This window comes from Caloenas nicobarica, chromosome 2, assembly GCF_036013445.1.
Source record: "Caloenas nicobarica isolate bCalNic1 chromosome 2, bCalNic1.hap1, whole genome shotgun sequence".
NCBI lineage: Eukaryota > Metazoa > Chordata > Aves > Columbiformes > Columbidae > Caloenas > Caloenas nicobarica.
In genome coordinates, this window is record NC_088246.1 from 41,218,692 (window position 1) to 41,245,918 (window position 27,227).

General features: G+C 45.9%; 2 protein-coding genes across 6 annotated transcripts in view; one reads left to right on the top strand and one right to left on the bottom strand.

Annotated features, from left to right (window-relative positions):
* The window catches only part of LOC135985224 (ubiquitin-conjugating enzyme E2 E1), a 46,495-nt gene extending 36,787 nt beyond the window's left edge, over window positions 1–9,708 (top strand). For all 4 annotated transcript variants that reach the window (XM_065628316.1, XM_065628313.1, XM_065628314.1 and 1 more), the window contains 3 exons: window positions 2,200–2,332; window positions 7,841–7,988; window positions 9,541–9,708. In XM_065628316.1, the coding sequence (XP_065484388.1) occupies window positions 2,200–2,332; window positions 7,841–7,988; window positions 9,541–9,638 (379 nt within the window). In that variant the 3' untranslated portion in view covers window positions 9,639–9,708. The remainder of the gene's footprint in view (window positions 1–2,199; window positions 2,333–7,840; window positions 7,989–9,540) is intronic.
* Window positions 9,709–14,292: 4,584 nt separating this feature from the next.
* Window positions 14,293–27,226, bottom strand: NKIRAS1 (NFKB inhibitor interacting Ras like 1). Of its 2 annotated transcripts, XM_065628317.1 has the most exons (5): window positions 27,160–27,226; window positions 26,302–26,381; window positions 25,515–25,641; window positions 17,425–17,666; window positions 14,293–14,650 (listed from the first exon to the last, which is right to left on the bottom strand). In XM_065628317.1, exons 3-5 carry the CDS (start codon window positions 25,606–25,608, stop codon window positions 14,411–14,413), a joined length of 576 nt encoding a protein of 191 aa, XP_065484389.1. In that variant the 5' UTR covers window positions 25,609–25,641; window positions 26,302–26,381; window positions 27,160–27,226; the 3' UTR covers window positions 14,293–14,410. The 2 variants fall into 2 exon arrangements, with proteins under 2 accessions (XP_065484389.1, XP_065484392.1); XM_065628320.1 differs by lacking the exon at window positions 26,302–26,381 and having other exon boundaries at window positions 27,160–27,192.
* Between the last annotated feature and the right edge of the window lies 1 nt (window position 27,227).

The following is a 27,227-nucleotide window of genomic DNA, read 5'->3' on the forward strand; positions in this document are numbered from 1 at the left end:
CCTTTGGGTTGAAGCTGGAAATAAAATGCAAAACGTTGAAATATGTCTCATTGGTTCAGAGGGCTGTATTCAGTGCTAATTGCACATCACATTTCTTGAGGGCTGAAGTGCTCCCAGTTGGCAGTTCTTGTGATATAAATTCCAACAGTAAATCGGTGCTAACAAAGCTCAAGTACCTGTTCCATTCAGTAGCTCCATCTTTAGGGGAGGGAGGGGAGAATGATCCCAGCGCAACTTGCAGCAATGACAGTGTGTCAGTAGGTTGCTAATACCTACATAAAGAGGCACTTCCTTGGAGTGGTGACTAAGGGTGCCCCAGAGAGTCCTTTGCAGAAAGTTTTCACAGTTAAGCTGATGTCTTTCAAGAGGTACAGCTTCCAGTTGAAATATAGCGCTCTTCCAGTTTAGTGCACAAGTGGTAGCTGGAGAGCACTGAGTACCCAAATATATAGACCCGCATAGGACAGGGACAAGTATTTAAGTTGGAGCGAGATGCCAGGAGCGCTCAGGATGGAATGGCTTTTACTTTAATTTAGTACCGATTCTGAGCTGTGTGGGGTTTTGGGTTCTGAGAAGAGAAATCTTTCCCTGGTGGCTGGTTTCTCGCTTTGCAGAGAACCCGTCTCCCTTTACTACCTTCTTACACGCTTTGCTTCCCCGGGAGCGTGCTTTTAGCCATAGCTTTGCTATCGTTGAACTATTTAGCACCAACATGCTGTGAATTTTTATTTTTAGTTTAATCTGAAAATAAAATTTTACATTTAATAACAAAAGTAACTCCCTTTCTCTTCCCTGATTCCCCTGCTGTCAAGAATACATTCACCAGTACTACAAAGAGCACAGAGGAAAAAACCCATGTCTCTGAACACTGTTGTTACACGGAGAATTTATATATTTGTAACTGTATTTCTATTTGTAACACTGTTACTAACACCTAGCAATTACCCTGGTTCCCTTCACATTAATCAAATTCTTATTGTCATGGATATATTGAATTTATTGGGTTGCCTTCCCTCTCAAGTAATACTGCTCCATGATTGTTATAATATGAAAAGAGCCTTTTTTTATCCTTCTGCCTTATATTAGCCTTGTTAAGAGAAGGGGGAAAAAAGAGCAAGGCTGGTTTTCATTGTATTAGGGATGTTAAAACCCAGCCCCTTTCAGAACAAGGTGAGAAGAGATTTCCAAAGTCATAGCACATCCATGATGGAAAAAGCTGTGTCAGCACATCCTTTTATGCAAAAGGAGTTTTCAGCTCTGGCATCTTACAGATAAAATACTACCATAGCAGCACAGAAAGAGGTAGCAATGGAGTCCTAAACCCTTAATGGCTTTATAGGTTGAGCTGTACTTAGAAATACTCAGTGACATATGGCACGCTGCAGAATACAAGTGTCTGAGGATCTCGGCAAAACTAATTTTCAACAAGCAGACATTTGTGTTCTGCAGCACCTTTCGTTTGTACTGTTCTTGGTGAGCTGCTGGCAGGTTAGGGAGAATCTGGAATTAGACAAAGCTGGTTTGAGAAAGCACTGCTTTAATTTGACACAGTGATTTTAATTCCCCTTAAAAAATGCAGTTCCACAATGCAAATAATATCAATGGGTTTAGTTCATGTAGATTCGTTTTAGAAAAATGATGGAAGTGTAGGAAGTTTCGATATTTAAGAGTGTTGTCATGTATTGGCTTCCTTCAATTATATCATGAGCCTTGATTTAGCAAAAATAGAGGAATATATTTTATGTTTAAAGAACACACAAGATTAATAAAATCAAGATAAGTCCTTAATTTATTTAGTATGGTCTTTGGCATGGTACAGTGTTATTAAGGCTGAGCTAGAAGAGCCATTTGTGAAATACAGTAGGAATTTGTTCTTTGAAACTTACATTTTCTGTTGTGTTGAGATTGTGTAACATGCTCAGGAGCAGTTCTGGGCAATGCTGCTCTTATAAACATCAGCAGAGAGAAGCTGAAAAGCATACCCCCTGCTTTGCTAAGCAGTCTGTAACACTGATAAAACTGGGTAAGATCTCTGAGATTCTGGAAGCATTCAATCTATTTTTAATCCCTGTCTTTACTTCAGGTGGTGTATGAAGTGTAACACTGAAAACTTTCTTCCATATCATACTTGAAGAATCTAAGAAGTCGTATTTATTTCAACTGTGGTAATATTCCTAAACAATTTTTTTTCTCTCTTAGCGCTGGCCCCAAAGGTGATAACATCTATGAATGGAGATCAACCATTCTAGGACCTCCAGGTTCAGTCTATGAGGGAGGAGTTTTCTTCCTTGACATCACATTTACACCAGAATATCCTTTCAAGCCTCCAAAGGTAAGAGACTTGTAGCTGATGTCTTAAATCATGGAAGGCAGCCCATCTGAAAGCTGCTCTCTTTAAGAGCAAGCTTGGGCTCCTTTCAGACATAACATTAGTTTCTATTAGCTAATGTTTACAGCTTTTCCAGTCCTCTTATTTGCTATTGTACAGCTTGTTTTGTTTTACCCTGCTTCTATTTATAAGAGGTCCTAAGCAATTAGCATCCAGACAGGGCTGGGAAGCTGAAAAGTAAATAAACTTGGGGAGAGGGAAAAGGATACAAATACTTGTTTCTCGAACCACTCAGTTACCATAAGCAGAACAGTTCTGTGTGTTTTGGCCACTAAACTAGTATTTAATTTTTCAGTTTTGTTGGGCACTTGTGTTGTTCACCTACTTGTACACTAACAAATAGTTTTTGTAGGTGTGTTTTGTTTGTGAAGCTCTTGTATTCTCTTGTTGTGTTCCAGTGCTACAAGGCAAATATCAGCGCAAGCGAATGTTATCTTGTGGTTCACATACTTGGCCAGAGGAAGAGTGTTGGCTTACAAGAAGAGGTGGTTGCATATACATTTCATGTTTGCCTTGTACCTGAAAGCACTGATGTGAATGTTTAACTTTCTACTTAAAAGTCATTGTGTTGATGAAATAAATGCCAATGACTGACCCGTCTTCAGACTTTGGGCTAGTCTGCAGTAGAAAGGACTTGCTGCCATGGTTCAGGCCATCAATCCATCTCAGCGGAGACAGTGCTAACTGGTCACACCAGACAAATTAATACGAGCTTCCCAAATTAAGGAAACTGTTTGACTGTTTTTGCTAGCATAACTGCAGGGTTTCTGCTAGTATCAACAGGACCTTAAATACTACCCATAAACTAGGGCTCCAATTCACAAGCACCATGGTCTACCTTGGGACATCTCTAGTGATTTCCTGCTGACGCCTGTCCATCCCTCTTTGGCAGCATAGATGCTTCTCATGTGTCTTGTGTTAAAATTTCGTTCACTTCAGAATAGTTTTTCATTATTTTGGTTTAATTAGTTTGCATTGAACAATTCATTGTTCTACTGACTATATGCAGTATCTTATGTAATAAGCCCAATAAGCACTTGAAGAGGGAGCTTTCACCTTCTGGTGTGTGCTTTGTTACACCTTTGTGTTCTGTGCTACAGGTCAGAAGCATTTATCATTCCAGGCTTATCCAGCCTGATGCCTTATGAGACCATATAACAACTACCAGTGGTATTGAGACAGCCCAATATGCCAAGTTCCGTGACACAGCACCGAAGATACAGTTTTTTTGTTCCAGCTCAGCCCTGCTTTCCACTCTGCACTTCTGACAGGGATCTCTTTGTCTTTGGATCTAAACCCTGACCCAGATGAAAAGAGGGGTGGGATTAAGAAAAACAGGCACCACTCAGTGAGGTCTTAAAAGACTAGTTTAGTGGAGGTTCACTGTATTGTAGCAGAGTTGCATTTAAATGGAGTCTTTCATCTAGCAGAGTCCAAGCTGATTTACAAACCACATCTATGTATGGAAACAAAATAAATGTAGCTTCAATCACATTAAGATGGGAAATAGGAGAAAGCACAACAGTGCTCTAATAGAACTTGTGCTACCTGGGTACTTCAGGTTGAAATGAATAACCTTTCTTTTGCTGAGAACCAAAGACTCTTACAGCATCTCCTGTGTTAACACCTATGCTAGTGTTAATCGGTGATAGTGTGGGAAATATAATTATATTGTTTCTGCTTTATTCCTGCTAATTTGTTGATTTCGGACTACCTGACTGCTTGCAGTGACTGATAAATATTGTTTGTGGGTCATCTAGAAGTGGTAGGGCTGATGTAATTATCATAGCCTTCCTGTATTTGTCTTTTAGGGCAAGAAATAAAGAAACAGCTGGTTGAAACAAAACCTGGTGTGTCATTTTGATGATAAGCACTAATAGAACAGTAGAAAGGTTGAAGGCTGTTTCAAAAGCCTTGACTTCTGAAAAGATTAAACTGTCTAGAGTGAAAGGACTAGTTTCCCTTGAACCTTCCTTGGTAAGCCTTGCAAGAGTGGTGGAAGAAATCCTCGACTGCCTCTTTGAGTCCTCTGTAATTCTCACAAGGACAGTCCCTGCTGTGGGCTCTCCCGTGGTGAAGTGCCTATCGCAGTACATATTTCATAACTTGAAAATGAAATGTCATTAAAGGATTTACCTTCTTAAATAAAGTGAGGTGAAACTGGTCATCCTGGCTGGTTTCCAAGCCCTTAGGAATACGTGTGAGAGAAGGTGTTGAGGCACAGCCACTATTGACAGGTGCCACGTGGTTGACGAGCATCCTAGAGATGTGTGATGAAGGATGTAGAGGTGCAGCCTTTGAGGACTGGGTCTGGCTCCAGATGAGGGTTTGATTCAATATGTTGGAACAAACTTTTTGGGCGAGGATGTTGCTATAGGAGAGCCAGAGGGCTGTGCTGGAATTGGTATTAATGGATTCCTGGGAGGGTATAAAGAGGGACTGCACTACAGTACTTGAGGCTGGAGAAATTAAAGGTCTTAAAATTTCGCTTGGAAATGCATTGCACAGTACAAGGAACTATAGTGGAAGAAATCCGATACAGGGACAGATACACTCTCCTGTCCTCAGTATGTGTAATGGAGTTCTTTTGCATTTATTGAGCATTCTGTACACCACTTTGAAGATAGTAGTGCTCATCTGTTCTCTGCTTTTATGTTTTCTCATTTTGTGTGGTATTCTGGTTTTGCCTTTGTTTCAGATAGCAATTGAGTCAGGCACATGCTGGGTGGGCCTGAATTCAGGAGAATCCAATAAACAAATATAATTACAATGTAAGAGTTCAGTACTTACTCCTCCAGATGATTGCTATTCTTTTGTAGTATTACAATGGATGTTTTCCCAAGAGTTGTGTTATAGTTGGGTTAGATTTCATTTATTGAGGTGAAAACAGTGGTTTGTGTTGACCTGGTGTGTACTTTGATCATTTGTATTAATAACCTCTAACCACTTCCTTCGCCCCACGCCCATTTTGCTTCTTGTATAAATTAACCTCTGCTATCACTTCAGGGTAAGGTTGAGATTAGCTTCTTTTATGTCTTTTCAAAAGCCGTGCTTAACTCTGTGTAGTTACTGCATTAATGTAATCTCAGGTGGTACATTTCCAAAGGATTGTTCAGTTACAGTATATTTTTCTGCTATTCCTCATGCTGTTCTCTTGATCCTGAATACATTATTCTACCTTCTAAGTAACTAAGTTTCTCTTAGTTTTGGTCTGAATCTGCTAGCTTTATGTGATTGATTTATTTATTTATTCTCTTTAAGGTGTAATAAACATTTACTTTAAATATTTTTGTTTTCAAGTGAGCCTGCAATCCCTTCCCCTCTCTCAGCTTCATTTGGGTTCCCTGCATGACTTGCTTTTGTACCATCAGCAAGAACCGTAAATGGCAAACAGCTGGACTACATGTGTCTAACACCAGCCCAGTTCTGACTTGCTGCTTAAGTGAAAACAAATTTAGATTTTTCTCACAGTGCTTTGGTTAGATAGAGGTCCTCTAATCGGAGAAAACTACTTTTGGTGCCATGGGTATAACCCTCAAGGATTCTATTATAAGGCTTGTTAAAGAAACAGGCAGTTCTGCAAATACATGGAAGCCTTCTTTCTCTCTTTCACTTCCTTCCCAAGTAATAATTAAAAAGCGAGTCTAATTCTTAGAGGCAAACATGATTTGTGCTTTGTTATCAGTTATTAGTCAACTAGACTGAGAAACTGCCTACAGAGGTTGATTTCTGCAGTATTGAGTAGTTAGCTTTTGTGCTCAGCGTCAGGATTAGCAACTTTCTGTCTTTACAAATTAGAACTCTTGACCTCTCTGTTAATTTGGTCCTTATTGTATCAACTTGGAAATACTCCACACTTCCCCTTCTGGAAGTGTTTAATCTGTTAAAATTATTACCTCGCCTACCCTTAAGAAGCCTTGGCAAGAGACCAAAGCTGCAGGTCAAATAGAGAAACACTGAGTGAGCAGTGGTCTGGGCTGAGGGCTGCTCGGGAGCCCAAAGCAGAGCCGCTGCCAGCAACTGCAAATGCCGCAAACTTCTCTGTTTTGCCTTAAACAGCGTGGGCTGGGGCAGGTACCGCAGTCAGGTCAGCCCTCTGCTCAGGCCGATGTGCATGGAATGCAGAGAGTCATTGCGGCGCTTCTTCTGAGGGTTTAGATGATCTGGGAAACAAACATTGTTTTGGTTTCTTGCCTGCTGTGCCTCCCAGGTAGACAGTAGCGGGGGGTCTTGGTTTCGGACTTGCAGCTTGTTGCAGAAGGTGTGGGAGGGGGACGCGCATCTCTGCTCTCTTGCAGGCATTTTGCTATTCCCACACATGGTGTGTGAAAGTGTAGAGTTTGGGGGTTTTTGTTTGTTTGCTTCCTATTTTTAATCTAAAATCCAAGCAGTTTACAAGGAACGAAGTAGAAAAGTCTCCCCAAGCATGCAGTGTGGGTGTCTCCTGTGTAACAAGGAACTGCTTTTAAAGCGAGTCCGAAAATGGCTGGCGCGCTCTGTACATCAGGAGCGTCGCTGGGAACGCTGCAGGGATGTGGTGCAAGAGGACACGCCAGGCACCGGGACTTTGTAGCTGTGTCACCCCACCTCCTGCCTGCCCCCCCGAGCCTATGAGAGGGAGGGTCACAGGCAAAAGTTTTGCATCAGAAAGACAGTAGGAAAAATGAGGGTTGGCCAGCAAGTTTTACATGTGGGCTGGTCTAATCTCGAGAGAAAGCACTAGCGTGTTCTTTGTACCACATGCTTACCAAGTGTGTTTTGCAAATACCCTCGTGACCTATAAACAGACGATAAAATTTGTGGGTGTGGATAGCTGACAAATTCTGAGGATTTAGGGCATGAACCCACCGACCTTTATTCACGCGCTTAGTCCTAATTCATGCAACTTCTGCCAAATTTGTTACTGCTGTTCATCCAGTGGGTCAGGGTAAGGCCCTTCTGCAGGTTGCATTGTATTATCCTGAAAACGGCTCGTGGTGCTTTTGTCTCCCTTTCGGATAACTCCTCTGGCGAGCTGCCCTGCTCGTTCACATCTCCCAAATCTGAAAATAATAAAATCCAACTGACTCCCGCGATGGCTGAGCCATCTTAGAAGTGCCAGGAGCCGTGGTTCCGAGTGCCCCGGCCTGTTTGGGGCATTTTTCCACGTCCTCCGCAGCCCAGCAGGAGCAAAATGCCGGCATTAAAGCCGCGGGCCCCTTTGCTGCTGTGAGCAGAAAGACAACAGGTGGGGTGTCGGGGGCCCCCTCGGGCAGCCCGGCCGTTCGCAGCGGGGCGGCCGGCCGGGCGGCGGGGCCCGGCTGCGCCCCCGACAGCGGCCGCCAGAGGGCGGCGGCGGCCCGGGGAGCCCGCCCGGCGCGTCGGGCTGTAGCGCCTGCCGGGCCGGCGGGGTGCCTCCCGGCGTGTGATGCCCCGGCACGCCGGCTAACGTTAATTAGCTGTTCCTTGCAGGTAACGTTCCGGACGAGAATCTACCACTGTAATATTAACAGCCAAGGCGTCATCTGCCTGGACATTTTAAAAGACAACTGGAGCCCAGCGTTAACCATTTCTAAAGTTCTCCTCTCCATCTGCTCCCTCCTCACAGACTGCAACCCGGGTAAGTCAGGGGGGTGGTTAGTAGGTCGAGAGAGGTTCTCCTCCCCCTCTGCTCTGCCCTGGTGAGACCGCATCTGGAATATTGTGTCCAGTTCTGGGCCCCTCAGTTCAAGAAGGACAGGGAACTGCTGGAGAGAGTCCAGCGCAGGGCCACGAAGATGATGAAGGGAGTGGAGCATCTCCCTTATGAGGAAAGGCTGAGGGAGCTGGGGATCTTTAGCTTGGAGAAGAGGAGACTGAGGGGTGACCTCATCAATGTTTATAAATATGTAAAGGGTGAGTGTCATGAGGATGGATCCAGGCTCTTCTTGGTGGCAACCAATGATAAGACAAGGGGCAATGGGTACAAGCTGGAACATAGGAGGTTCCACTTAAATATGAGAAGAAACTTCTTCTCAGTGAGGGTGACGGAACACTGGAACAGGCTGCCCAGGGAGGTTGTGGAGTCTCCTTCTCTGGAGACATTCAAAACCCGCCTGGACGCCTTCCTGTGTAACCTCATCTGGGTGTTCCTGCTCCGGCGGGGGGGATTGGACTGGATGATCTTTTGAGGTCCCTTCCAATCCCTAACATTCTCTGATTCTGTGAAGTCCCCTGCATGGCCACGCACCCTGCCAAATTGCTTGGCCCCGTCTCATCCCTTTGGCTTCGGCCAGGGTGGCTCTGGCCTCCAGCACGGGAGGTTTCCCTCTCCGGAGTGGGGCTGGAGGTGGTGGAGGTGATGCACCCACCTGCCCGCTGTGCAGAGCTGACCCGCAGGGAACGCGGTGGTCCTCCTCCTGGCACATGGAATCACCTTCCTCTTCCAAAACAGCTCGGGTTAGGGGTAAGGGTTAAACACTCTTCTCTGGTCCGTAGGACTGTAGTGACTCAGTAATGGAGCTAAAAGAGCTACAAATGCAGTTCTGAAAATGAGGGGACTCCCCTTTTACTTCCCACCATCTATTTAAAGCCAGTGACCAACTATGCCACAAGCAGTCCTCGCTGCTTCTCTAACCCACCCATTATCCACACCAGTTAAGAGGAATACGCCTTGGTTTGCAAAGTCAATTTTACCAGTTGTGTTTCTATATGTGTCCATAAAAGATGAGAGAAACGCCAGAGTTCATGCTATATTACATATAATAAAAATAAACTTGCTGGAAAAATGGAACCTTTCCTTGTGATCTGATCTTTCCTAGAAGGCAGATTTATATTGGTACAAGTATGCTTAGCAATGAGTATGTCCCAGGCACTTTCAGAAGGGGTAAAATAAACCTGAAACACGTGAATCAGTGGAAATTCTCAGTAATGCAAAATATGACAATATTGGATTGTCATTTATGCTCCTTAAAACTTTAATTGGCATTTCACTCTTTATTAGATAATACATTAGTATGTCACCATAAATACAAATCAGTGAAGATACAGACCATCAATTCAGTATATTTAGGTGGTTGCAGTGTACCTTACCTGTGTGATTCCCTTGTATTAAATTCACGCTTCCACTTTAGTTTTAATTTTTTATGCAGTAGCTTGTCTGAAATAAGCAGTTTGCTTTCTTTTCTTTTCAGCTGACCCCCTGGTTGGAAGTATTGCCACTCAGTATATGACTAACAGAGCAGAGCACGACAGAATGGCCAGACAATGGACCAAAAGATATGCTACATAAATTGGATTTTCATCAAACTCTTACATTATTCGTCTGTGATGGAAAGAGCTGCTTATGATTTTGAAGGGGTGGGGGGAGGGAGGGTGCTGGTAAAGAGTAGGGTATTTCTATAACAGATTTTATTCAGTCTTTTATTTCCTAAGATTTTGTTGTTGTAACTTAAGGTATCTTGCTACAGTAGACAGCTAGGATTGGGAATAGCATATTTTAAGACTGTAATTAGTTCAGCAATATTAGCTCACATATAGTACCGAGAAGAATGTAAACTACTTAGACTTCTTTGGTTTTCAGTTTGCTTGCAATATGTAAAAGATTAAAACAGCTTAATTTTGTACAGGTACAAATGTTGACATTTATGTAAAAGTCTTTTCAAGACTCTACACACTGTTTTTGCTTTTTGTTTTGGGTTTGGGGAGTTTATTTTGTGTTCTGGGTTGGTTTTGGTTTTTGTTGTTTTTTTTTTAAAAAAAAAAAAAGCTGTTGGGATTGTTTTCCCCTGCGGAGGGCACATTGGTATTTAACAAATCCTTTTTAAAGACTGTCATCTCGTGATCTGTGATATGGAGAGGTGGATATATGGCCTCACATATGAAATGAGAAGTAGTTAATGTATTATTTTATAAGCCAATCTATCTTTGTGAAAAGAATAAAGGGTTTAATCAGGACTTATGGCAACCTGTAGTGAAATACCTTAAGCTGTTTAACTGTAAGGCGTGGAATAGGAGTCACTCAGTGGATTGGTTGTATGTTGTGGGCTACTTAAGTCTGCATTTGTTACTGTGCTAATAAAAAGATGTTTAAAAAAAAAAAAAAAAAAGAGGAGGAGGAAAGATTTCTGCATAGTGCCTTGCTTTATCGTTTTGCCAGAACAGTGTCTCCCAGCATGCCTTGAGGATCACAGTCTGGATATGGACAGGGAGCTCTGCAGGTGAGTGCACTGGCTGCTTCTGTGTTGGGAACACACTTCTAGACAAGCTGCAATAATTGGCAGCAAAGACTATTTGAGCTGCTTACTGTGTGTCAGGCGGGCTGGCAGGGCCCATGAGGAGGCAACCTGCCGCCGAGTCCGCGCTAGCTACTTTCTAACTTAAGTTCACACAGCGTTGGCTTTTCAGGACTGCCACATTATTTTGACAGTACAACTGGAAAAGTGTAAGAGATCTGGAAGGGGAAACAGGCAGGAGGTAAAAGGAAGAAGAAAGTATCTTCATGGTTTTCCGATGGGAGTGGTCCATTCCCACTTGGAAGAGGAGAAGGAATTGTGTCCTGCTAAGCTAGCAGAAGACACCTTAAAGGAGAGTAAAGGAGTCTTAATTTGTGGATCCTTTAAGTGCCTACAAAGATTATCTCCTAGAGACATGGCGTTTACATTGAGGCATGTAGCAACAGAGCAGTTAGTTGTGGATATGGCATTTTTGGCCACTCCCTTAAGATAAAGGCCGGAAGCACAGATTCATTTTCACACAGCAAGTACTTCACCTTGCGACATTCTTCTGAGTGATACGTGGTCATCTGCACTCTTGGATGTGCTTTGGTACTTCAAAATAAATTCTCTATGTATTTTATTCATATACTTCTCTTCCTACCTGCATATAGATCAAATCTAACTTGGTGCAAAATAATCTTTTAACTAGAGGTACCCTTCCTTTGCTGGGTGGCTGTGGGCAGTAATACATTATCCTCACCTGCTGAACTGCCTTCTTTTAACACAATACACGCTTTGGTGCATGAGCTCCCTCCGCTGTTTGGCTCAGCTAAGGAAAATTATTGGTGTGTAGCTACATCACACCAGGAGCATCTCTGGTAATTTTTTCTTCCTTGTCTCTACTGACTGAGGAGGTAAATGGCTTCACCTCAGTAGGTTTGTGTCGGCTCCTTGCTTTCATGCCACCAGCATGTGCAAAATTAACTGCTGAAGCTGGTTTTGGGTGGAGGGAGCTGGTTTGGGAGGACTGATCTGCACAGTGTTTATTCAGCAAGACAGAATTTTAAGAGGAACAAAGGTGGTTCAATTTACTAATTTTTTTTTAATAATTTTTCCATCATCTTGTGAAGGGACTGTCTAGTTTTTGTAGTAGGTAAGTGATCCCAGTGACCTAGGACAGGTTTTGAGTCAGCAAAATAGTAAGAACAAAATATGCATTCTGCCCTTTAGCTACTACTTTATACTTGGTACTTTACTTATTAACCCTGTGTAGAACTGTACTACAGTGAGTTTCATTTTGACTGGGTACCAGCCACTGTGTGTAGATTGTCTGCAGAGGAGACACTACATTTTTCCATCACTTGTCAATAAAATACTAAGGTGTTTAGGAAGAGCAATTAATCTGTGTGCTTAAAAAGCATCAGAAAACCTTATGAAAGAAATCAGTGGGTGGTGGTTGCTTATGTGGATGCCCAAAGTGATTCTAGAAATGAGTTTAACCAAATCAAAGATAACAGGTTTGCCTTTACATAACCTGTTTGGAAAAATGGACTTAGTCATTCAGAAGATCCCTTTCCTCTTGCCTTTCTTAAAACATTGTCAAGTCCTGTGTCCGGGGGAGCAAGTGAGCAAGCTGATCGAGGACAATGTGGCTCTGGCAGTGTCCGGGTGACATCAGCCTTGGCGGTGGAATTGGCATTGAGTTTGCAGGGTGCAGAACCAGACAGGAACCCATCATCTCCGTTCCTTCCATCTCCACAGATTTTAAGCTAATTCTGACTTGTCAACCGGCACTCCCTTGGCTCATGGGTCAGCTTCAGTGACGGTGTGGTTAGCAGAGGTCTTTGCTTATTTTGATCGATCCAAAGCTGAATCAAGAAGGATTCTGCAGAACCAAAGAGGAGGAACGCAACCAATTCCTTGGTGAGAGGTTGCAGCAAGGAGGTGAACCGTGGCTGCTCTGAAGTCACCCTCGCATCCCAAGCACACGGGCAGACGCAGAGTCTGCTGGGCAGGGAGAAGCCCTGAGTTACACGTGTGTTTGGTCGGAAATGAGTGGGGAGGGAGTGTTGTTCTGCAGCATCGTTGGGGACAACGACTGTTACTAGCCAGGCTGGGGGAGGCCATGCTCCAGTGCTTACTCAGCTGCGGTGTTGCAATGGGAAACAATTGTATGTTTCTAGCAGGGCATTACAAGAGCTTGCTCATTCATAATTGCTCTCTTAACTTACTCCTTGGCCACAGCAATCCAAACTATATTGAGCAAAGCACATAAACAGTTTCGTCTACGCTCATTACAAAGGTAGGAATACCTGCTTAATTTTTAGTGATTTGTACGGCTGCTCTGACATCAGTAATGCTGACGGACTTTGTCAGTATTCAGGAAGAGCAATGCTGTAAGCACACAGCTTAATTGTGATCATTAAGCACGCTATTTAGCAGTTATGATATGACAGTGCAAGTATTGCTCGTGGTTTTGCTGACTCACAGTGAAATTCTCAATATTTGTTCAAAACAACATTAATTTAGCGGAAAATGTGGGAACTGGGTACTTCACTCCCTCCCCCCACTCTTCAAACACAACGAAAAGCTCATCTCAATTACAAGAAGAGGTTGTCGGAGCCCAAAAGCTGGCCACTCTCTGGAAACGGTTGCTCATTCTTTCCCTCTATATCCAATTTTGTTTAGTTTACTGACAGGCTGACCTAGGGCAGCAGATTTCCGCAGCACAGGTTTACCAGCGTGGAGGGTCAAATATGGCACACGGAGTTGTGTTCCTGAAGCTGGACGATGCATGGCGTATGGAGACCAAGGCCATTTGTATGGGTATTTCTGGGCATCTGCCATGGGGCTGTTCCCAAAAAGCATCCTTCTGAGCTCCCTGGCCCCCTCTGACATCGAACAGCACTTTGTACCAGTTGCTATCCGGGCTGTAGCTCCGTACCGAGGGCGGATCACCGCAGCTTGGCTGTGCAGCCACGCAGGAGAATTACACAATGCACCAAGCAGAGCCCGGGCAGTCCCTCCTGCGTACAAAATCGTTCCATCTAATTTCTCAGTTAAAATTATCACCTATGTGAATGTGGTTGATTTGCGCTGGATGTGCTGGAACAGAACCACATACAGCTATGTTGTCCTTCAGGTCATGGCGAAATTAATGAGTGCTCTGAGAGCTTTTCTGGTTTGTGCAAATAAATTCCTGAGCTGAAAGCACTACTTGCCAGACTTTGCTGACAAGCTCCATGTCAGGGTAGATCTGTTCTAGTATCTCCTACAAGATTTTTTTTTTCTTTCAGACACAAGCAGAACTTTAGTGGCTAAATCTGCTGGTAGTTGGTTCTCCTGCCCCAGCCCCTTCTGCAACGACACACTGACCTCAGCCTCTTACAGCACCAAAAATCCCTGTGGCTCTGTTTAAGGTCAAGGTAAAAGGACTGTTGCCATTTCAAACATACCCTCTCTCCCAAATAAATGCTTTATTGCAGCTAGTACTATTTGTAACTAGAGGCTATAGATCTGCAGGGGGATGGCTTAATGACAAGCTTGTTGGTTTGTTCCTCAACATGGCTGTGTCCAGGCATAGCCAAAGCCCCTGCTAGGGAGGCCTCCACCTGTCTCTCCCTCCCTCCTTCATAACCTTTGTTGCAAGACAACTCCTCTCATGAAGCGCTTTTTAAGGCTTTTGCCACCAGTGACGTTTTCAAGGCAATGAAGGATACCTCTCAGCCATAAGCTTGCTGATTTTATTGCTGAATGAGATTATTGCTTTAGGTGAAATCGCGAGAAGCAAATGGCAGAGAAAGGACTTGGGCTGTGACCTGGCAGCAGCAGACAATGCTAAGGTAGTTTAGTTATCAGAGTTATTCCCTTTGCTCTTCCTTCCAGGCAAGGGAAACGTCGATTTGTTCTGCGACTGGGAGAGTTTGCTAGCTAAGAAGGTGAAGGGCTCAAGCAGCGTTTTCCGATCTGTCACGGTCACTTCCCACAGTCTCACTTTCTCAGCCCTTGCCCATTGCTGTGCTGCTTCTGTTTCCACTTGCCTTTGCTCCTGGAGGTCGGTTTTGTTTCCCAAGACAATAACTGTTACCTACAAACAAAACAAAAGGATGAGCTTTATACAAAAAGCATCCACCACTCCCAGTGCTTTTAAACAGCTGGCACGTGGCAACGCAGTTCAGACCTGTTCTTTAACTTAGCGCTGGCACAAGGTAAGCTGCATGTAGTTTGGAAGAGCAGGGTCTGGGATATGAATCAGCCTTATCTGCTTGTGGACAGGGGGCTGGTTTTAATCATGGGATATGCAGGACTTCCCCTTCTCCCCCCGAGTTGCTTAAAGGGAAACAATACCCAAGAGAGCCAAAGTTAAACAGCCCTATTCTCCATTTATTTTGCAATTGAGCTGCCCTAGACAAATGATAAGAGCATGACATCCGCGTAAGTCGGAGCAGCAGATGCTTGAGAGATGAAAAAACACACGGCAGCAGAGAAAGTCTGGACCCCACAGCTGTGGATTTTGCCCAGCTTGTTTTTCCCCAAGCCCCAGCCCACAACATAAATAAAGCCAACCCTGCCTCAGGGGAGGCTGCCGGGCAGGCTGAGCTGTTAAGCCCCTCTGCCAGCCCAGCCAGCTGCCCACTCCTGCAGGCAGGGTAAGCCAGGGTAAGCCAGTCTTCTGTTGCTGGAAGGGTCAGATCAGCACCAGTACCATCCTCTCAGAAGCAGTTTCAAGAGCAGCTGGTTAGTGAACTGGAGCAGCACAGCTGTATTGAGTCAGAACCTCAGTCGCAAGGATCCATCAAGTGACTCCTGTGTCACTGAGACAGAACAGTGTGGCTGAGCTCGGTGGCCTGCCCAGTACTTCAGTTCTAGGATGTGCTGAAAATAGTGCTGGCCACCTCAAGTTACCGCTCCTGCTTATTTTGAGTTAACCGTTTTCTAAAAATATGTTACCAGCATCAGCAATTAGGGGAAAACGTGCCTATAGTCACAGCAAACTCTGGTTTCATCTCTACGCTAGTGGTTTGACAAAGATCAAGTGATAAAGTCCCCTCTTGCTGATGGTTTGGGGTTTTTGCTGTGGCCACACCTGCACACTCTTTCCTGTTCAACAGGCTAACTCCAGGATGTCTTCTGTTTTTTACAGCTAGAGATGTTTGTCCTGTTCCTGTGAGGTCTGAGGATTCCTTTCTTTTCTATAGCAGCCCAGAGTGTTTAGAAAAATATTTTTCCCCTCTGTGAAGGTTTTGAAAGAAGATATAATCTTCATATGCATTTACCACATGCTCCAACTGAATTTTCCCTATGGTTAAGCTCTGTCAGTATGAAAGAACACAACCTCTATTTAGTATAAAATTTGGCCGAGCTTTAAGGTGCGTGCTGGAGAGCCCCCACTGCCAGCAGAGGCAAGGAATGAGCCACCAGTGTTTTCTGTCATCTGCCACACAACAGGGGACTGCGCCACTCAACAAGATGAAGTTCTTCCAGCTCAGAAGCATCACATATGGAGATATACCCTCATTCTGTTAAGGATGCGTTTTAGCAGAGCCCAGACTTTAAGTCCACTGATGATATCTTAAGGCAGGACTCCCGATCTCACCTACCCTTCAAAGCCTGTTTTATATGGACAAGAAACCACAGGAATAAAACTAATCTATCCAGCTTATTGTGGGCACCACTCTTTCAGCTATGTTATCCTCAGTCAAGGCCATAACTTTAAGCTCTCCCAGAGGAGAAAAGCAAACTGGCTGTTTTCTAAAATACCTGCATGCAACAAGAGAGAAGAGCTCTGAGAAGTCACACAGAAGAGAGGGACACAGATCCTGTTGGGGCCGCATTACAACATGCTGTAAAGTAACAAACTGGGGCTCTCACAAAACACAGCGCCTGGGAAAAATTTCCTGTTCGTCCGCCTGTCTTTGCCCTGCAGGAGAGTGATGATTGACTCCCGTATCCCTGATCTACGTGACAGTCTGCAGCTCACACCAGCCCTACCAGCCAACATACCTCTCCTGTTAGGGCACCTTCGGCTGCTGTCAAACTTGGAGCCTGCCTTCCCCCACCCTGTGTGCTGTCAGCACCAAACAAGTTACATTTTTTGAAAGTCTCTCCCTACCATTATCCAATTAATTCTTCATGCACTTTTATTTTTTTTAACAGCACAAAGCAGACGTTTGGAAAGCTGTAGGCTGAAGACATTTAACAAGGAAAACTACTCGAGAATATAAAGATACTGTAGGAAAAGCCATAATGCTAATGCCACATGCAAGTTATATTTGTTTAGCTAAGCTGGAACACTGTCAGCTGAAAACACTAGCTGCTTTCTAAGGGAAAATAGAGCAGTCATTTCACACAATTGAATTGATTCAATATGGTTGTTAAAATACATTAAAGCTGCTTTGCCAATTGACTAATGTCTGGGAGACCCATTGTCAATGGCACTAGTTTGTAAGCCATCAAGTCCATGAATACAAAACAAACAAAGATAATGCCCTTCGTTATATCATTCTACGCACTTGAGTTCCCGTGTACAATATCTAAAAACACATATGAACTGCACTGCTGTAGACCATATGTTTTATTAGTCATAAGTGTCCCGGCTGGTGCATTCAGCTAACTGAATTTTAGCTGTAGTAGAGGAACTGGGGAAAAAAACCAACACATTCTTTTGCATGACCTGCATGGCATGTGAATTAGGCTTCCCCAGCATGAGAAATCTTCCTTTTGCTGGATTGCCCAAGGCTGTGGGTACATTCATTTTCCTTTCTATGCGAGTTTTACAGAAACAAAATGTGTGCTCTGCAACCTTAACTTCCTACCACTGATATGGCGATAAGCCAAGCAGTTAAGGTACCATGCATTTACCTCCTTTTTGTCTCTAAAGACGTCGATCTCCTTTTTGAGCAGTTCGACTCTTTGGAAAGCTTCAAGGCTGGTCACGGCGTACACCAGGACGAAGCCATCAGCGACAGAGAAATAGTGCTTTGGCAATTCCACGCTCTCCTGCAGACCCCTGGTGTCATAAAGCCGTAACTGTTCCTTCACACCTCGGTCTGTCTCCACCGACGCCAAATACACATCTTCCATCGTGGCACCCTCTTCTAAGCCTGTTTTAAAACAAGCAGGAAAGTTCAACTGGTGTTAGGTATAGCACCGCTATAAGAATTATTTGCAATACAACAGAATTTTACTCCACAATAGCTTTCAGTGCATGTTTTCCAGGGTGACTTGTCCTGGACTCGACCTTGCCTGACATCCCCATGAAGAGCTGTATTCATAGATCACCGCACCAGCTATTTACAATAGCGACACTGTGTAAATACAACCATCCAATACACGAGCACATGATCATGCCTGTAAAATTCATCTATACAGCATGCATGTTCAGGATAGTACAGGGTGTATGGCTCTTCCCTCAGGTTTCCAACACTCCAACCACCCAGTGCACCAGTTCTGTGCCAAACAACGCTGCAAATGGGCCTGCCCAAACATATCGTCTCGGAAGAATAGCCAAGAACACCAAATAGTCAAGTACTAACATCTTGAGCCCACTTCTTTGCTTCACACTGAGCTGGATCATACAGCAGTAGTGGGAGCCAAAGCTGCTGTCTACAACTACCTGAAAGGAGGTTGTAGCATGGAGGGTGTTGGTCTCTTCTGCCAAGTAGCAAGGGATAGGACAAGAGGAAATGGCCTCAAGTTGCGCCAGGGGAGATTTAAATTGGATATTAGGAAAAAATTCTTCACGGAAAGGGTTGTCAGGCATTGGAACAGGCTGCCCAGGGAAGTGGTGGAGTCACCATCCCTGGAGGTGTTTAAAAGGCGTTTAGACGAGGTTCTTAGGGACATGGGTTAGTGCCAGAGTTAGGTTATGGTTGGACTCGGTGATCCTGAGGGTCTCTTCCAACCAAAATGATTCTATGATTCTATAATTGTGGAAATGAACGTGTATTGGTGGTACAGTTAACCAACAAGTGAAATCAAGCCAGAAAGGGAAGGGGATGTTTGCATGCAAGCAAAGTTGAATGCTATATTTACTCAAATACACAGTGAGCTTTTTCCACCCCATAGGAATTTAAAATTACTCAGATTTACTAACAGGAGCAAGCTCATTTACCACAAGGTAGTAGCATGCACAAGGTCATAAGCTTTCATATGTGTATCACCTGCTCCATGGTAACTATCTGCATACTGGCTCTCCTTCCTTCCTCTCCCCACGGTAAATGCGAGGTAATTCAAGGCAGCTTTACTTCGAAACAATTAAAGTGACTTTTTTCCAAGCCAAACCTAAAAACACACAGATCACCGTAGCTTTGTGTTCCCCCTGGATGCAGGTGCACAAGGTTACAGGTCCCGACAAACTATGTATAGCGTAGCTGGGCCACTTTCAGAGTCGGTTTAAGTATTCATATAAACCCTCTGCTACCCACGTTTTTGCCTCCACTGCATTCCTATATACATGAATTGTTTGCTGTTGCAGGCATAGAATAATGAGTCCTGCGTTATTCTCTTTGTCTGCCAAAAAGGGACCATATTGGTGCATTGTTTAAGAAAACACGAGGGATTATCTGGCCTGTGAAAATAAGGATTTTGCTCGGTGCTTTGAATGCCACTATTCAAAATACTTCACTTTGACAAACAAGCTAAAGCTTTCCACCCACGCCGATGGCTTCCCACGATGTATGCAGCATTCCTGTGCAGGAAAGTGGCACAAGCTGTTCTTTTTGCCCCTCTCCCTGCAGCCTTCATAGACCAAACTCTTACCAGGTTTGCAACAAATTAATTTATCTCGCTTCCAAATATAGCCATGCTAGGGTGCAGGAGCAAAACCAAGAGCAGAAGGACAAAACAAAGGTTAATAAAAAGAGGAAACGCGAACACATTCCGTGTGGTTGGGGAATGTGTTACGAGGGTATTTTTAAAGAGTGAAGTAGGTAACAGGCCTTTCTGGATATAGCACCGTATTTTTTCTTGCTCTGCCTCATTGCGTTGTACAGACAGGTCAAGGAAATATCTAGCATCAATAAATACTACTTCGGCAAGAAGGAATGAACCATAAGTACCTCAGTTTTCTTTTTAGGAAGCAATGAATAATGTTGTGCGGGGTTTTATCATCTAAATGCTGCGCTGTAATTCAACAGTCTTTAATATATCTACAATCTCCTATGACAGTTTCTTCCTAATGGCATTAAAAGGAGCAGAGAAAATTACGTCCTTTAACATTCTACTTGAAAATGAGGAAGAAAAATTAAGATCTGGGAGTTAAGTCAGCAGAATAGAGCCACAAATTTTGACGTGAAATGGAGGGGGCACTTCAGAGGGATCTGGAATTTATGCATCAGTATCAGGTTCCAGAGGTGAAATTTCACCTACATGCGTCGGGGGAGGGAGCGTAGGGAAGTAGATTCCTAAGCAAACACAGATAATTTTTAAAAATGCCTGTGTCACCTTATTCCAGGCCCTGCTTCCAAAGCCCAGACCGTGTGCCAGCCACATCTTGCCGGCAATGATGTCTGTACTTTTTTGTTAGTACCTTCCCATCCACGCACTTTCCCAGTCTCCATTCAAACATGGGCCGCGCGAGTTGCTGTTCGAGCGGCAGAACTAGCCAGGAAAGCCCCGTGTTCTTGGAAGGTGCCTGGCACCATCCTGTCCTCCCCATCACAAGGACCTAATTCTCCTTCCCCTCCCCGGCATCCCCAGGTGTCCTGCCACCCTCACTACTTGGTGGGCAAGGGCAGCTTGTACCGCAGAGTTACTGCCCTGCACACCACTGCCAGCTCGAGTCGGCTTTTCTCGGAGGAGAACATTATCACGGGCCTTTTCTCTCCTTTTGCTAAATTTACAGAAACGTATTTTGAGATATCTACTGCTGCCACACAGATGAACAGGCAGATGGAACCAGCTCTCAGGTTCAGAAGCTACGGGGGGAAAGGGGAACTAACAAGACAGTGAACTATCTCGTTGTTTCTTTGGAAACTAAAGACCAAAAACAAAATTAGGGAGGGAAAGGAGGAACAACCAGGAGATTTCCACTGTACTCGGCGCTGGTGAGACCCCACCTTGAATCCTGTGTTCAGTTTTGGGCCTCTCACTACAGGAAAGTCATTGAGGTGCTGGAGGGAGTTCAGAGAAGGGCAGTGAAGCTGGTGAGGGGTCTGGAGCACAAGTGTGATGAGGAGCGGCTGAGGAACTGGGGCTCTTTAGCCTGGAGAAAAAGAGGCTGAGGGGAGACCTTATCGCTGTCTACAACTACCTGAAAGGAGGTTGTAGCATGGAGGGTGTTGGTCTCTTCTCCCAGGTAGCAAGTGATAGGACAAGAGGAAATGGCCTCAAGTTGTGCCAGGGAAGGTTCAGATTGGATATTAGGAAAAATTTCTTCACAGAAGGGGTTGTCAGGCATTGGAACAGGCTGCCCAGGGAAGTGGTGGAGTCACCATCCCTGGAGGTCCTTAAATGGTGTGTAGACAAGGTACTTAGGGACATGTGCTAGAGTTAGGTTATGGTTGGACTCGATGATCTTGAGGGTGTCTTCCAACCAGAATGATTCTATGATTCTATGATTGATGCAGTGCTCGAGCCCCGACTTAGCTGCTGTAAGTCTTGGGAGAGGCAGAAAGGTCTTCGTGTATGTTACCGACTGGTGCCACAGAGGAACTGCAAGGGGAAGCCTCAGCCATAAATTGGGTGGTGTTTCAACCCCTGGCGGTTTCCCACTGAGGAAAAGAAAAGGCTCAATATACTGACGAATACTGCACACTCAGGCTAGACAAGGCAGAGATACCACGAATACCAAAATGAAGTAAAATTCCAAGATGGGTGGAATTGCGGAAGTTCCCACATGGCTCTCAAACATAAATGCAGTGCAAATTTTACACCTTCTTGAATACTTTTGAAGATCGCCTATGTAACCTCTCCTTCCCTCTGTCCAGCAAGAATTTAATAAAGAGCTCCTAAAGCCTGCTATTCCTCATGTTTGTAAACTGCTGGATAACAAACAGGTTTTGCTTGCTTGGATCTCAAATGACAGCATAGCAGAGGATCCCTGACTGGGAGAAGAGCTGGACAGGCCTCAACAGGAGCTGGTCTCTTTAGATTTAGCTGCTAGTTAAGTACTGGTCTCAACAACCAGTAACCACGGTTGTGACCCTCAGCGGCATACATGCAGCTCCATTTTCATCTATTTCTGAAATACAAAGCTGACTGCAGCACTACCAGGAGGTAGTTTTGATTTGAGAAACAAAGATGTGAGAATGCATAATTTGGTTAATTAGCCCCCACATCTTTGGAGCTGTGAAAGCCAAAACCTCAAATCCCTCTAGCTGAGACCAAGTGAGGCAAATTCTCTTGTTATGGATTCTACCACAGTAATTAATGGTGTTTTTATTCCCACCCAGTAAGATGATTTAAGGTAGCTGCTTTTGAATAACCTGACCATACCAGCTACTTATACAGCCAGGAGGCAGAGACAAGGAAAACCGTGGGTTTTACAGAAAGAGTTCTCATCTCCTCCTGTTGATCTGATAAGTTTGATCACAGGTTGAGGGGCCAGAGGTATTTTAAAGGCAGAAGGAAGACTCCGTTCTGCACCATCACTGAACAGGGACACCATTTAAGGAAAAAAAACCCTATCCTCTTTACAGACATGCCTCATGCCAAAGTTAAGCCAGCAACAATCCTGTTAGCCCTCTCAAGAGAGCTCAGGCCAAGCAGTGTCAGGTACCACAATTATTTAGTGGGACAATCTTCTACGGCCAGTCAAGGACCCAGGTCATGACCAAGAAGAAAAGACTGGCCCCTCTATCTTCAGGAGTGCAAGAGAAGGTGGAGGATTGGGACAAACACAACACTGAAGCCACGAAAAGGGAGATGATCCCAGGTACCAGGCAACCATATACATATGTTTAAGCCTTAACAACTATTTGGCCTGACCTATTGCAATATATTGCCTACATGACTCAAAGCTAAATCTGTCCCCATTTCAAACATCTTTCAGGTTTTGTCTGATTCCTCGAATCAGTTTAGCCAGAGAGGCTGCCATGCAATACGTACATTACTTTACATGGCTCTGACAGTGTCTCTCATTCTTTTGCCCTCTCCTTTCTCATCCTAGGGCCCCAGGCAAAGTACCACACATTGTTGCTCACGGGCTCCAGGGATAGAGATATTCCTATTTGAGGAGTATTCCTCTCTCCTGAGTACTTTTTTCTCTTTGACCTCAAGCAACCTTGGTGCCTTTGCTGCTGACCACGTAAGCAATGGCAGCACTTAGGGACTTCATCCATGACGAGCCCAGGAGAGCTGAAGGTCCAGATTTTTTCTGAGAAAAGAAACATAGTGCAACTGGGTTCACAGCACTATCACCAAGCACGCAGCCAGGAGCATGGGCTTAAAGCCAAGGGCTCTATATAGAAGCACGAAACCTCCAAGGACACTAATCACTTCCCTGATAGCAGCTGCGCCACTACTCCTTTTTACAGGAAAGTCAACAGGAGGCACGTGAGCACTGGCATAGACTCTTGGCTGATCTACAGCCAGGAGGAGACCCCCATGTCAGTGGCTGGGACACCTCAGAGGATGGCACTGAACCTTGTCTCTGAGCCTAAAACCAAGTTGAGGCACAATCCTTGTTACCGGGAGGAGGATGTGGATGCTGTTAGAAACAGAAAGACCCCATGCATGGGCTCGGCTGTCCTCCCACGGATCCCTGGCCCCGGGACCGGCTGTAGAGCTGCTCCTGCCGTCAGTCAGGAAGCACAGGTTTCCAAACAGCTTGTGTCCATGTTGCCGTACACGGAGAGCTGCCTCACTCATTGGCTCTGAACAGACGGGCTTTCAGCAAACACACTAGTCCTTTTCGCCTCCTGCCAAAAAAGCCAGCAGCCAAAATGTACGTGTCAGCTTTCTGGAGCTCACAAGCTTTAGGAAACGAGGGCTGAGCTTTAGTAATCCTGTTTTGAGCGCGGAGGGGCCACCCCTGCAATGGTGGCACCAGCAGCAGGTTTGTGCGGTTTAAAGCTGCTCAGGTGAGGAGCAAGCAGACACTGGCCAGTCCTCAAACTCTGTCCTTGCCCTGTGAGACCCTCATGGTGGCGTCCTGCCTCCGCAGTTTGAGGGTTAAATCAACGCAGATTTGAGCAGTAGCTAAAAATCTTCTGGGAATCATTTTCACCAGCCCATACTTCATGCACCCTCTGCCAGAACTGCCCGTGGGGGATGCAGGGAGGATGGTGACCACTCGGTGGGTCTGCCAGGAACGCCAACATATCAGTCCATCCCCCAAAATGTTCCTGATGGCACTCACAGGTGATATCGATAGCACTGGGCCATGGCCACTCGTCTCCTGGGGCTGCAGTGGCTCCATATGAGCCATCTCCATACTCTGACCTTGATTCTGCCATTTGGCCTCTTTCCCCCAATGTCTTGGATATAAAATTTGACCAAGATAATAAAAAAGGAGGCCACTTTCTTCCTTCTCCCCTCCGCTATCAGCTGCTCCTTCCCTTACTGTTAGCTCTGAAAAATAAGAGCAGAGCTGTGGGAAGGGAAAACGGATCTTTCTAAGGAGCAGGAGGAAAGTCTGCATTGCTCAACGACTGAACTGGAGTGAAGCATTCGGGAGGGACAGAGGGACACCAGCAGCTAAAACCTGGGCACGAGGCCTCGCTCCAATTATGTCAGCCAGTATCCATGACATTGTATAATCGTGTACATGGCTGGCTCCATAAATAGCTCCTCTGATCAGCAACACCCGAATATCCTTCCTGCCTGGGTTGCTAATAGGAGCTGGGGGCAGGAAGCAGTGTAAGGCAATACGATTTAAGCAAGGCAGCCTTGCACATGCTAGTCGGGTGTCTCTGACGATTGCCCAGAGATCTTCCCGAGGAGAGGAAGGTCTGTAGCCAAGGCAAAAACCTTCAGCCTGCAGGTTTTGCAGCCTTCACGCTGAAAGCTACATGAGGCTACGTGCGCAGGTCTCAGTAGGATGCTGGAAACAGATGTTGCTGCAACATTGAAGGAAATCCTCCTTTTAAATAAGGGTATTAGCAGGCAGTTCTGCATCACGCTTTGCCAGCAAATTCCTCCCATCCACACATTTTAAAGTCGCAGTGCCTGCAAAGCACCGTGCTAGAAATCCTGATGTTTATCCAATAACTTACCCCAACATTTAATTTACTGGCCAGAGGGAAAGATACAAATGGACTAGATACCCACTGTGTAAGCCCTGAGACTCACCCCTGCTGCCACCCCCTATTCCTGGGTGAGGCAGGAATAATTCGTCAGCCTCATCATTTGCCCTTCCTCTCAAAGCCAAAGTCATGTGGAAATAGAGTGAAACAAGCCAGCTTTGCCTTCATTCCCTTTCTTTTGTAGATAGCAAGTCTCCGACATCCCACGCTCCTGTCTCAAGTCCGTTTTCCACAGGAGGGTTTATCTGAGAGCCAAGAAGCTCAGTCCTTGAAGTTCAGCACAGAACGTGGGACCCAAAGCAGAGCCATTTTACTTTCCAGCTCTTTGATTAAATATTAGCCAAAACCAAGCAAAATGAAGCGTCAAGAAGATAGAATGAAAGTCTAAACATTCTCTCCATTCATCACATGATATGTACTTTTTTCAAGTATCTACAGCATCTTTCAGGGAACAAGATATTTCTTATATAAATAGGCAGCAAGCACATGGCCTACTTTCTGTGTTTGTTTCTTTTTAAACATTCATGTATTTTATAACTGGGAACATCATGGAAAGGGTTCTTCTCCAAGCCTATTTTAATAATTGGTAGGCAAAGGACTATGAATTTCAAGAACTGCCCAGAGATGCAACAAAACCACATTGATTTCCTCCCCTCACCTCAGAGCAGTTCGCAGTCCTCAGTTACTGCTTTTTGGGGGCCCACACAGACAAGATTCTGGAAAAGCAAACAACCCCCCACCCCAAAAAAAGTAAAAATATCTCACCAACAGTATGCTTTCCATAGAGAAGCTGTTCCAAAATCGCAGTCTTTCCCACCGAGGCCATTCCACAAACCACCACCTTGTAGCCCTTCCCCATGTTCCTCCCGAGGGCAGGGTCAGCAGGTGAGCCCTGTGCAGACACAGGAGTCTTTAGCCCGGCGTGGTGCCCCCAGACCCAAGCAAAGTCCCCCGAGAGGCGAGAGCCAAAACGCGAAGCAGCGGTGACTCGGAGGCGCAGCTCCCACCCAGGCGCTCACCAGCGCCTGATATTTTTAGGAATAAAGTTTCCTCCCACACCATTTTTTAAGGTTTTCGGCGGCTGCCGTGGGTGCCGGTGCTTGCTCGCAGGCTCGGCGCTTGTGCCGTCGGGCTGGGGGGGCTGTTTGCTGAATTGTGCCAGCCCTCCGGGGCAGGGGCTGCGTGTGCTTGTTGGCGTGTGGGCAACGCTGCAAGATCTGGGTTACCGGGCTTCATGTTTTTGCTGCGGGACTGATCATATCTGCTGGTATCAGGATGGCTTCTGGAAACAGGACCAAGGGTTCCTTCCCTTCTACTTCATGCATAGAAAGTTTCTGGCTTTTACACATTAGGAGCTAGAAAATATGAGCGTTAAAGGCAGAAGCACAGGAAAGCAAGTGCAAAAGCATATTTTCTGGTCTGTTTTAAATCGCTTTGGATGGGGCAGGGGTTGGTTTTAGCAGGAGGCTTCCAGAAGCCGTGGCAGGGTGGCAGGCCCTCACCCTCAGGTCGCTGTTTGGAGCAATTCGCCGCGGGGAAAGCAGAAATGTACCTTTTTTGCACCAGAAGGGGCTGGCCCTGTCCTGCTTTGATTGCAGTTTAACCGGGTAACGCTTCACAAGCCAGGGTGCTCTGCAGAGCATACGCCGAAAAAAGGAAAGGTCACCCCGCAGCGGGAGGGGGGGCTTTCAGGCAGGGAAAGCCTAATTCCCATTTTGGTTCCCCAGCAGGGCCCGACATCTGACAGCAGCACACTGGGGCTGCTGCTGGGGCCGGGAGGGGGACAAAAACCCCCTCAGCACCAGGGGGTGAGCTCGCTCCTGCCAGTTCCCCTCTTTGGGCGCAGGGCAGGGAGGAGGCGTGCGGGGGGGGCCACAGGAACACTCTGCACCCCTGCAGTGTGGAGGAACGTGAGCACATCACACTGGGGGACCCGCCGGCACCGACAACGGCAAGGGGCAAAGCCCGGGCCTCGGCCGCAGCACCTCGGCGGGGAGCCCCCTCCGGGGAGCCCCCCCAGGCCCGCAGCACCGGGGGGCACCGGCATCAGCCACGGGCACTGCGCTGCCCCCCCCACCCCCGGACCGAACAGGCCTTAGGGCTTTTTTTCCCCCTTAGGATTTATTATTTCATTTCATGACGTTTTTAATGATTTTTTTTCTTTTAGGATTTTTTTAAAGGGTCATTTTAAAGTACTTTTCTTAAGCCCCGCCCCAATCCCTAGCTAGTTTAGGGCTCTCATGGGCGGGGGGGGGTTGTTTCAGAGGATGCCCCAGCTGGCGCAGCCCCTGCCCCCCCGCCCCGCCGTGCCCCGGGGCGCGTCCCCGCCTGCAGCCCCGCGCGCCCCCGGCCCCGCGCGCCCCCGGGGCCACCCCCCCGCGCCCCCCCCCGCCCAAGCGCGAGCGCGCACCTGGCCCGAGCTCCGCGCTGCGCCCCATCGACCCGCGCCGGCTAGCCCGGCCCCGCCCCCTGCCGCCC